The 12,214-nt window shown below is 47.0% G+C and overlaps 1 protein-coding gene across 1 annotated transcript in view; it reads left to right on the top strand.

Annotated features, from left to right (window-relative positions):
- LOC120057743 (histone deacetylase 4-like) overlaps positions 1 to 9,347 on the top strand; it is a 143,734-nt gene extending 134,387 nt beyond the window's left edge. Inside the window, exons 25-28 of the mRNA XM_039006222.1 lie at positions 1,304 to 1,437; positions 8,631 to 8,715; positions 8,963 to 9,110; positions 9,320 to 9,347. Coding sequence (XP_038862150.1) covers positions 1,304 to 1,437; positions 8,631 to 8,715; positions 8,963 to 9,110; positions 9,320 to 9,347 — 395 coding nt within the window. The remainder of the gene's footprint in view (positions 1 to 1,303; positions 1,438 to 8,630; positions 8,716 to 8,962; positions 9,111 to 9,319) is intronic.
- The last annotated feature ends 2,867 nt before the right edge of the window (positions 9,348 to 12,214 follow it).

Below are 12,214 nucleotides of genomic sequence, written 5' to 3'. Positions count from 1 at the left end.
AGTCTGACACAGGAGCAATTTCTTTTGGGCTGTGTATATTTTGTCAATCTACTTCTATATTTTGTATGATATGGCACTTTTACCATTGAATCACCAAGACCTGTAAATAAATCTACACTCTGACCACGTCAACCTGCCTTGCCTTCTGCTGATTTCATGCCCTTAAGACAGTTACAAGGTCCCTATTTTACAATTACATAATCAAAACGTGTTGTAGACAAAATAAGGGAAAGGGCTGTCTGGTAGCCTCAGTAAATAGACAAAGATTTGCAGTCATTGCATGTATAGATACATTTTTTACTTGACTTGAGACTTAACTTGAAAGAATTCAGCTAGTGTTAGCGCAATCCGCTAGCTGATCCCATAGACTTCCAGTCATTGCGCTAACATTAGTTAGCAATCACTCCAGAAACTACCTTGTACGTACAGACACAAAAATAGAATCCATGAGTTTATCTGAGTCCGGCTAAGTAGAACAAATCTTGCTCGATCCCTTTCAGAGAAAGGCTGCATTGATCTAAGTGTTTGAGCCCACGCTAAGTGGTAAATGCAGAAACACTAGTTCTGGCCATGAGGAGGAAGAGTCTTGCAACCACACTTTAAAAAAACGTAGATTTAAAAGACATTGCGGCTGGCCAGCATGCGTGGTATGTGCCATTCTGACGGATGACAAAATCAGATTTATTTTGCTGGGTTGATCTGAAAGAGTCTAAATAGCCAATGACAGTCTCTTACGAAAGGTTACCAGACTCTAGTAACATTACCATACACAGTACCACCTACACAGACACGATCAGATCAGATCAGATCCAACTGTTCTGGCCCTGTCCATGTAACCTCCCCTCACGTTCACAAAGCTACAGGATCTCGACTTTGTTTGGAAGCGTCTGTCTTTGGCCCAGGTAGAGCGGCACTCTGGCGTGCCAGCAAAGAGCTTTCCCTAAAACTATCTCTGAGATCTCAGCCTAAAGCTGGGTCTCTAAGAGAGGGGGGTCCGAGGAGGGGGTAGGGTGGTATGGCGGAATGCATATACTTAAACCCCCGGAGGATCAAACACAGGCGGCCTGAGCCAAAATACTAAGCCACATTTATTCAGATTAAACCTGACTCGTATTCTGCATTTAGGCCGAGTAAGTCCCTGGTGCCTTCTCTTTCTTAAATCTAACGAGAAAATATGATGCAATACTGTTTTCTCCCTCCTCTTCCCCTCGCTTTCTGTATGCATTTCTTTGATTGCCGTCCAAGCTCCAGAGTCGCCGTGGACGAACTCTAACCCCAACCACATGCGTTTTCCTTTCCCCAGGTTTTGGATACCTGACCAGGCAGCTGATGGGGCTAGCCGGAGGCCGCATGGTACTGGCCCTGGAGGGGGGCCACGACCTCACTGCTATTTGTGACGCATCCGAAGCCTGCGTCTCTGCTCTGCTAGGAATCGAGGTAATACTTGAGAGCGAAGGATGGCGGGAGGGAGGGATTTCTTTATTTGTTTTCATTCATTTGCCACTCCACCTGTTTAGGGAGCCTGTCTCTACACATCCAGTTCAATCAGGAGGTGAGAATAGAGCTCAGACGGCGCTCTGCCTGGGTGGTTATGCCGTCTTTCTGGGCCGTTGGCACAGTCATAGGTGTGGTGCTGAAAGGGCTTTGGCCCAATGCCGCCACCCACTGAGAGACCGAGAGAGAGGGAGAGGGAGAGGGGGTGGAGAGAGCTGGAACAGTGAGTTAACAGAGATCGCCATCCTCTCTTTCTCTCCATCCCTTATCCATCCCCTCTCACTTTCTGTCCCCACCGCCCAGTGTGGGAGGATACCACCGCCAGGGAGAGGGAGGAAGTAACAGCGGTCAAGTTGAAGAATCTGAGGTTAATTGTGGATGTGTGTAGGCTGGACCTGGAGCTGAACCAACTGTCTGTCGTCGTCCCAAATAGCGCCCTATTCTCTACGTAGTGAACTCATTTTGACCAGAGCCTTCTGTCTGCTGTGATTCATGGCACAGGCCCACTGATTTTTCACAAGATAATGGATGGAGTCTAGTGTTTTCTTGGCCATGGCTTAGATATAATTTTAGATTTTGGTTCCATGATAACATGCTTTGGCGCTTTGAATATCTTCACCATAAGAATACTGTAACCAAATGGAGAGGAAAGTGTATGGTTGCTTCAGTGTCTATGTCTGTCTGTGTGTGTGTGTGTGTGTGCCACCATAACTGTTTCAGTTATTTGAGGTCTGGCTTCTGTCCTTATACATTTAACTCAGACACTTTTTGTTCATCAAGAGGACTTGTGATGTGGGCACCAGCTGAAAGCCATAGGGACCATAGTGTCCTATCTAAATATTGAATAATGAATAGTCCACATGGAAATATTGGAAGACAATTAAACGGGTTGGCTAGTGCTGTCCCTTGGCTAGTGCTGTCCCTTGGCTAGTGCTGTCCCTTGACTAGTGCTGTCCCTTGGCTAGTGCTGTCCCTTGGCTAGTGCTGTCCCTTGGCTAGTGCTGACCCTTGGCTAGTGCTGTCCCTTGGCTAGTGCTGACCCTTGGCTAGTGCTGTCCCTTGGCTAGTGCTGTCCCTTGGCTAGTGCTGTCCCTTGGCTAGTTCTGTCCCTTGGCTAGTGCTGTCCCTTGGCTAGTGCTGTCCCTTGGCTAGTGCTGTCCCTTGGCTAGTGCTGTCCCTTGGCTAGTGCTGACCCTTGGCTAGTGCTGTCCCTTGGCTAGTGCTGTCCCTTGGCTAGTGCTGTCCCTTGGCTAGTGCTGACCCTTGGCTAGTGCTGTCCCTTGGCTAGTGCTGTCCCTTGGCTAGTGCTGTCCCTTGGCTAGTGCTGTCCCTTGGCTAGTGCTGACCCTGTATAAACAGATGAAGTGCTGATGTCATGTCTAATACAGAGGGAGTGCAGTGGTCAGAGGCTGAAATAGAACCTCTGATAGTAGTGAATTTCCAGGCCCCTGCATCCTGCGTTTGTATAAACTTAATTTATTTTGAGCAAGTGACCGTCTCTTAAGTGTTGCTGCAGACCAGACCAGACCAGGCCACAAACACACACCCTCTATGTGTTTTCTGTCGTTGGACAAGATATGCGTCCCAAACGGCATCCTATTCCCTATATGGTGCACTACTTTTGACCAGAGCACTATGGTCCAATAGGGTGTCATTTGGGACATAGACAAGGAGAGAACCTGCTTAAACCGTTTGCCAGTTAGCCCAGTGAAACTGTAAAACCTCCATTAACGAGAGGCGTACGTGGCTGTAACTCGTAATGTACCGCCCCTCAGTCTAATAGTGCACCAAAGAGTGGTGTGTAAGTGTATTTTTATTGTCGTAAACCTGTAAAACGGAATGCTACCTCATGATTCAAAGGCAAGTAAACAGTAGCAGCTTTGGCATTTCGGTTTACCTTATAAGATCATAGAGTGGGTAACACAATTGGAAGCACTGCTGGGATTTCTTTTCATGTGCGCACCGGCGCGTATTACTCCAGCAAAATGGACAACGAGTGAGAGATATTGGAAAGGTAGCTAGCTGGCTAACCGTGAAGTTATGGATGTACATGCAGGATGATTATTCATGCACACTGTTAGTATTGCACTAGATGCTGGCGAAGTTGAGTACAGATCGATAAACGCTAGGAAGAGATAAAATGGTCTGGTGAGACTGGACTGGGGGATAAGAGGACTGGCTTGGATGCCTGTGTTATTCCAGCCCTCCCTCCAGACAAGGCAGTAAATAAGCTCTTGGAACCGTAAAAAAACAGATGGCCCTGCTCCAATGTGGATCTTGGGCCCGAAGCAAAACAAACAGAACAATAATGCTGAACCGGCGCTAATAAAACGTGGTCACCGCAACCAACCGCCCCTTTGATCTAGAGTGACAGGGACCAGCTGTGGCATTGGAGAGGAGTGGATCGCGGTCAAACCGTTCTAAACCCACCAAAAAAAACTCAAAGTCTGGAAAGGAATTTGAGCTCCACAGCAATGCTAACCTGTCAGAAGAACTAGATCTTAACAGTTCTGAGCTGGAACAAGGTTTGCTTTGGAGGGGGAGCTACACAAACGTTCTGTTGAGCCTTAAAGGTGCAATCAGCAGTAGAAACAATAACACAGTGTTGTCCCCGCCCTTGTTTTGGTAAAAAGCTAATGGTTGGGGCTGGAGAAATGTAACCGCTCTCAAATTCATAAACCGAGCTATGGATGCAAGGACTGACCATCCATGTTTTGAAACTATACGTTTGTTTACATTTACTTTGATTACAAACATTGGAATAAAACAAGCTTGGGTTCTGATGGGGTGAGACAGTCGAACTATGCTCATGAGGGATTTCTAATCAATATTCTTCAAGAGTCCAAAAATGGATGTTGCAACTGCTGATTGGCCCTTTAATGCAATAACCTTAATCTGTTTACCTGCACTGGTGCCTTTGAATGACTCAGAGGTCATTGCCATGACGACGATTACAGTAACATCACACCGGGAGCCTGCAACGCCACTCTCCAAAGTCCCTTCTCCTCCAATTTACCACTGAGAGTAATGACTTGGTTTAATACATGGAGGCAATGAAGGAGGATAGAGAAAGAGGAGAGAGAGAGAATAATAAGAAGAGGAAGAATGGAAGGTTACTCCTGGAAAGGTTAGGACTGGGATGGTCTCATGTTTCAGTAGCCAGGAGAGAGGGTTGTTTCGTGGGGTCAATGGGCAGGTCAAAGCGAGTCTGGAAGTCTAAAAAGAGGCCCTGGCCCTGTAAGGCTCCCTTTTTCGCCTTCCTCCCCGGGACCCCGTCACCAGCCCACATCTGAAAGTGGTTACCCTCACACCTCTCCCGACAGGGTCACCAACAGGCCTAGAGAGATCGCAGAATCAAAGGAAATTGGGGAATCATTTGAAGTCGGGGGAGGAAGCTATTGTCATAAACCAGCGAGCTCTGGGGTTCGAGTTTCACGCCGGGTGTTGGGCAAGAGGAAAAACGCAACGCCACAACACCCGTTGATAAGGAGTTAGAACACACGGCTCATTAGTCGCCTTTGACTGGCCATGAGCTGCCGCCGTATTTAAACACTGGTGATTGGCCAGACCCACTGTGATTTGCATTGCCTTTTCTCATTGGGTGTTTGGCAAGAGCCCTGTCAGTCTACGAACAAGTGCAGATCAGTCCCTCGTTAGTGTGTTGACCCGTTCAACAAGTTGTAATGGCACGAGAGGGAGAAACGCAAGGCAGTGGAGACAAACAGATAAAAGAAGAAAGTTAAAACGTTGCTAATCACAATGGCCGGATGCGAGTGTTTTATCAGAGTCTTTGCAAAAGGTCCAGTGTAATGGAGGTGGAATGCAGCGTAATGACTCGCCAGCGGCAGTTTGATGTGGCTAATAGAGAGGGGGGAAAGGGGTCTTGTGTGTTCGTGGATGTGTATGTTACGTAGAGATGCTAGTCTGCTGCTGTATTTGTTTGTGAAGTCAGAGGCAGGGTTTTCAGTTATTCGAGCAACACTCAAATTACTTAACTAAAACACTAAACTAAAATGCATTACCAAAAATGATCATTGGTCTCTCATTGGCCTAAGAATAAGGTCTCAAATGTAGACATACTAGGGGTTAAGACAGGTCCACAATCGGGGCCAAACGTCTAGATTGGGTTTACAGCCCCACTGTGTGGCTCTGTGTGACTGTAGTGTGTCCATCAAGCATTTTACTGGGCACTCCACAGTGAGAAACATATTCCCCCATTTTATTGCCAGGTTAAGACTAGCTTTGCTATAGCGAGCGTTCGGTTCCCTTTGAAAGTGGCTTGGATTAGCTTGGGGGGGGGAAATGATACAAATCGGTGAGTCAACTTTACGCTTTGAGTGTATAATCACTAAAGCTTCTCTAGTTAAATTTCTCATGAATGATGCATTGGTGTCGATGCCAGTCAACTCTGACCTCGTGACTAATTGACAAATGTTCGCAAGCAGATGTTGCGCCCCCTCCTCCAAATTGGGGTCGGTAGCGATTATGTGATCAACAACAGGCTAATACGCCAATTGTTGCTAGTCGCTGACGAAGTTATCCCTGGTGTTTACACTCTAGCTACAGTAAGCGTGGTCCATTTCACCTGGCCCTCTCAGGCTTTAGCGTTTCACTCTCTTTAGCGAACAGAAATGTACCGGCGCTGCATAAAAGGTCACCTGCTTTGCTCGATATGTAGTTAGCTCGTTAAACTAGCACAGCGTAATCAACCGGTGTCAGCGATCGATCCTTCGCCCCGACCAAGCAACCAACAAACAATAGTCTTGAGTCTACTGAACAAGTCAAATTCCTCCCACCCAGTGTTATGGTTTCACCGCCTTTCACAGAATTTGTATTTTATTTGTTGGCTTCAACCGCATGCGTTTGAAGGCCGTGCCACACACTCAAACAGACAGATTTGGATTTAAGCAGGCAGGCAGCAACGGACAGAGTGATAGTATACTGTCCTCCAACAAAAGCTCTTCTCTCTGTCTGTGTCTGTGTCTGTGTCTGTGTCTGTGTCTCTGTCTCTGTCTCTGTCTCTGTCTCTGTCTCTGTCTCTGGCTCTGGCTCTGGCTCTGGCTCTGGCTCTGGCTCTGGCTCTGGCTCTGGCTCTGGCTCTGGCTCTGGCTCTGGCTCTCGCTCTGGCTCTGGCTCTGGCTCTCGCTCTGTCTCTCGCTCTCTCTGTTGGAAAAAGGCAATGGTTCTCTCGCTATGAAGATGGAGGGATGAAGGAGAGGTGGAGAAGAGGGAAGAGAGGTTTGGTTAGAGGGGTTAGAAACTCAAATAAACGCTCTGCGTCACGGTGGATGCCGTAGGGGGGCGCCGTGTGTGTCATACCTGCCAGGCAGGTCCGTAGCGCGCTGACAAGAGCCATTAAAGTTTATAGGCGTGCGGCACAGCTGCTCGTCAAACTGACAGACAGACAGCCCACAGAGCCCCCCGGCCTGGCCCCGTGTGGGGACCCCCTCCCTGGCTATGGTGCAAGGCCAGGCTGGAGGCAGGGGGTCTCTGGGGGTAGTAGTGGGGTAGTGGAGGAGGAGGGGTAGTGGTGGAGAGATGACTGGGCTGCTAGGAACTGGAAGTGATCCACTGAAAACCACAAACACAGTAATGGGCACACATTCATGGAGCCTTGGCTTGTTCCTGTGAGGAACGAGAGAAAATAAGATCAAAACTAGACAGAAGGATGAGTGATAGGGACCGAACTCAGCAGTATTTGAATGGTTTAGCAGTGTGTCCCAGCTTTTTTTAAACCTGCTTTGAGTGTAAGGTCCCTCTATGGTGGGCATCACTAAGGGCTCTCCGGTGGCCTGGCATAAGTGACGCCTAAATTGAACAAAGTGCCTTGTTGTCTGTACATGCATGTGTGCACTGGACCAGCGCCAACCCCTGATCTTAGTACTGACAGACCCGCGCTCTGAGGCCTGTTTCCTCAAAAGGTGCCGGAGTTGCATGACAGACATCCATGTGCACCACTGCTGCTCAACTCAAGGGAGTGAATGATAGGACAACAGTATGTGTGTGTTTTTCAGTACCACAAAACATTATGTGATACTATACAGCAATGCAGGTTCGATTGAAGGGACCCATCCCAAGGTCTTGTCGTGTTTTGAAAGAAGATTAGACTATGTAAGGTTGTACTAAAGAGGCCAAGGGGCTAGAAAATGTTGCGTGTGAGAGTGTGTGTGTGTGTGTGTGTGTACACATGCGTTCTTGCACACTTACTTGCTTGCGTGTGTGTGTTTGAGCGAGTGCGTGCTTGTGTGTGCGCCCGTGAGTGTGTACCCTTGTGTGTGTGTGTATGATGCAGCTTGTCGTGTCACAGCCGGATTAAAGTATCCCTCTCCTTAGACTGGCCTCTCCCGTCGCCCTCCTCACCCCCTCCCACCCTCTATTTGTTTTAATTAAAAGAAAACTTCCAGCCTTGGCCGAACAGGACCGACCGGCGATCCCTTTTTCCTCTCTCTCTCGTCTTCCTTCTTCTAATGTTTCAAGACTTTTTCTAGCTTCTCCTCCACTTTTCAGTTTCGAGCAAGGTTATAATAGGGCAAAAAATACAGCTGCCTGCCTTTATTTATTTCGGTGTTTATACATAGAAGCATTTGGAGCTTTTGGGGGGGGGGGGGGTTCTGCTCACAAGGTGAAAAAAAGCAGCACACACTGTGAGCCAGAGGGAAATGGAATCGTTCCGGATTGGAAAGGCAGCTTGGGGAATGCCCCCGTTTCCTCTCTCTCCTTCATGGCTTCGTCTGACTCTCTATTCCCATAGTGTGTGTGTGTGTGTGTGTGTGTGTGTGTGTGTGTGTGTGTGTGTGTGTGTGTGTGTGTGTGTGTGTGTGTGTGTGTGTGTGTGTGTGTGTGTGTGTGTGTGTGTGTGTGTGTGTGCAAAGTGGGACCCAGCACAAAAGCACACATTGTAGCCTGTGGTGGAGAGTAGCTCCTTGAGTGGGAGGCTACAGTGCATCTGTGAGCCTATTGTTATTGCGTCCAAATGTTCTCCACCGCTGGGCTGGCTGGGTGATTCAACACTGGGCAGAAGTCCACAGTCAGAAGTAATCAAGTTATGATCTTCAGTTTTTTTCTGTTCTGCTATTGCCGTGTTGTATGTAACCTGTCACTCACTCCAGTGTGTGTGTGTGTGTGTCTCTCCCCAGTTGGATCCTATCCCTGAGGAGGTGATGCAGCAGAGGCCCAACCCCAACGCTGTTCACTCCATGGAGAAGGTGCTGGAGGCACACAGTGAGTGTCGCTCTACTCTACTCACACAGGAAATAGCCCCACTCTATCTGCTAGAACCACAGAATGATTCAGAGATTTGATTTGCCAGTGTGCATTTACCATCAAATCTCAACGATGGTCTTAGATCAGAAAAAAAGAAAAACAGCAGCACTCAGCCCTGGATGACTGAAGTTGTTTGACCCCTGGTGTAGTTTCTCTATGTTATTATCATGATCCTTTAACCTTTCACCTTTGTCCTGTCCTGTAGGTAAAAACTGGCGCTCTCTGCAGCGCGGGGCCTCCACGCTGGGCTACTCTCTGAGCGAGGCTTGCCGGTGTGAGTCGGAGGAGGCCGAGACCGTCACCGCCATGGCCTCCCTCTCTGTGGCCAACAAGCAGAGGAAGTACGTCCCCTCGTGAGGCCTGCGTGTGTGTGTTTTACGCCGAAGGTCACATCGACCAAAAGCTTAGCTCTTCAGTACAATTTTTTTTTTAAATAACATTTTGATCCAACCTAAATGTGCAAAGGTTTCTGATACTCACTAGTCTCACACCTTCCTGCAGTTGACATGTGTAGTGTGGAAGTGCTGCCTGTGACAGGTGTCATTGTCCCTTCTTTCTCCAGGAGCGAGGAGGAGCCTATGGAGGGCTGACCAAGCCCCCTTCACCATTCAGAGACACTCAAGGTCTCCAATTTAGGTCTCCCATTTAGTACTCAGCCAACCTCCATTTCAATTTGACCCACCCCTTGGCCCCACTCGCACCCTGTCTAGGAGGCGCATCAGCCCCGGGGGACAGGGGGCAACGTATAAAACGACTTGGTATGAAACTGAAATGGAAGACGTCACTATCTCACTCGCCCAGAATGGACGGACTAAAACACCCCCGATGTGTGGTTCCGTCTCTACGTGGGGAGGCAGAACACAAGGAGCCCCGGGTTGCCAGGTCTTGTCAGGTCTTTACTCCAGGACGGGTGGGATCTAAGGTGACTTTAAATCATCCCACGCTGGCAACATTGAGTGTCTGTGATTTTTTGGGGGGGAACAGACACACTCGCTACGTTCGAAGTACTGCTCCAGACGCAGAATTTCTCATTCAGCCATCTCCTTTCGTTTTTTCTTTCTGTCATTTGTTCCTTTTTCCTCTTCCGTTCAGGAGAAACAGCAACCGAGCCCTGTGATGTAATTACTTCTTTGTTTACGAATGTTTGATTGTTACCATTCATGAAAGACTTTGAGAAAGGAGAGATGTCGACAGGGTTTGCTGATATTTCTTGGCACATTTTCCGATTGGCAAAAGCAGGCGTTTTTTTTTACAGAAGAGGAAAGGTAATAAAGCAAGGAAAAGAGAAGGAGAACACGATGGACAGGTGACCTGGGGCCTTGTTTATCAAAGGTGCGTGCGCACAAAAAAGAGTCTCAACCTTGCGTGCGCCAGTTTTCCCGCAAAGGTTAGTGGTTATCAATTTTGAACTTGATGGGAAAGTGCGTATATCCACTGAAATCTCAGACCATGCGCACGCACAACTTCTAGTGGTTGATCAACCGTATTGCAAGTAAATATTGTTATTTTGGAGGAAATGTAGGTGTTTGATGCACGGGAATTATAATAATGGTAGGCTGATAAAAACATAAAAATGTATATGCCTATTGATAAAACAGATGCATTTGCCGTTGGTAAGGAGATCACATAGCAGCATGTCGCTTAATATATTTATTTAACTTTTATTATATAGGCCTAAATCAATCATATTGCAGGACATGTCTCTCCTTTTCTGACATGACTGGTTCATTTCTGCTACACAACAAATATTACGCTACCATTTATCCATCTCTCATTCAATAGCCAAGCATGCTCGAAAGTAAATAGACCAGTAGCCAATGACAGTATAGGTAGGCTTAAGTATCCTTGTGCGATAGGAGCGCGACATCATAGCCTATTTAATCTCAGAGTCTATGCCAAAGCAGGAAACATAAACACAATCATGTATTGATGAACAAAATATTGAACAACAATTCTTATTTTGCATAGAAGTCTGGGCTCTAAGCAGCATTTACTTTTCAATTGTTCAATAGACAATCAATCTTGCCGAATACATGGCCAGTGTTTGGCACTCTCTATAGTTTAAAAAAGTCACTGCAAAAGATGACAACATTCTGCCCACACCTCTACAGAAATGTGATCACATTTACCATTGCACTTTCTTTTTAGTGACTATCATGGCCCAGTTCCAATATCTCCAAATTATACAGCAAATGAGGGTGTTTTTGTTACCATAAAAGGTGAATGGAGGGCGTTTTTCCAGGCAGGGTGGTAACGCTCGTTCACGAGTGCACAAATATAGTATGGCTCTGATTTAATCAATGAAAACATGCGTATAGGTTGCGAGCAACAGTTTGATAAATCCCAATCATTTGTTCTGCACACAAATCCTAGAATGTCCACGTACGGCAGAATTTTGTAAGAAATGTACGCAGCAGTTGATAAATGAGGCCCCAGGTCTTCTGGTTTGAGATGACCGACTGTAAAAAGACTGTGAGTTTGTGCCTTTCTAGTTCCTGCCTGGTGGATTTCACGATGAACTCAAGACGAAGAGCTTTGCCTTAAATTTGTTTTGGAGGGAGAGAGGTGCCCTCCTCTCGCTCTCACGTCTCATCTCCTTTTGTGGTAGTGAGACTGGCAATGCCGATACGATGGCACATAGACTGGAGGCCCTTGGCATGTTTACCCTGACTTCCCTGTAGCCTACTGTCCCACCCTGTTCCATTTGACCTTGTTGTCAGTGCTTGACTTGGGAAGGAGCTCACCGCAGCTGACTACCGGCACACAAAATCCAAGTCAAACACTACTTGTCGTAACCCGTTTACTATCGTTTCGAAGGTAGTTGCCGTGCTACATAGGGACTAACATGGTTGAGTCTTTTTCAGTGGAACGAGAGCCTTCAATGCTTGAAACATCAGCCAATGATGTAGCTATCTTCTGGTATATAAACCCTTTACCAAATACACGCCACCTCTACGAAAGAGTTAGCTAGCATGCACTGTAGTCTGTACTAGAGAGATTTGCCATTTTAAACTAGAATGCTGTTCAAAAATAGTTGTAGTAAGACAAGAAATTATGCCAAAGCGTGACGTTGCTATCAGCTCAATAGTCTGGTGCCACGTAGTATTGTAACCACATAGGACAGATATTGCTATCATGACTTTACGTTCAAAATTGTTCTCTGTGAGGGAATTATAACAGTTGACCAATTTCTATCTTTACACACCTCACCCTTCAAAACGTTGTGATGTCACAATGTTCAGATGCTCTTACCTTCATTTAGGGGCTCTACCCACAATTAGCCATTCTTTTTTTGCTTTGTTCACAGAGATAAACAACCACAAAGCTCATGAGTCTTTGTGTTACCATGGTGACAGAGCAGTTAGACAGACGTGTACCCACCTTTGTGAGTTTACAGAGGGGAGCAAGTGGCACCCATATTCTCTGACATTCGGTCCACGCTCCTTGTTAGGCACAG

Source organism: Salvelinus namaycush, chromosome 13 (genome assembly GCF_016432855.1).
Source record: "Salvelinus namaycush isolate Seneca chromosome 13, SaNama_1.0, whole genome shotgun sequence".
In the NCBI taxonomy this organism is placed as follows: Eukaryota; Metazoa; Chordata; class Actinopteri; order Salmoniformes; family Salmonidae; genus Salvelinus; species Salvelinus namaycush.
This window is presented reverse-complemented; position numbering and strand designations above follow the sequence as displayed.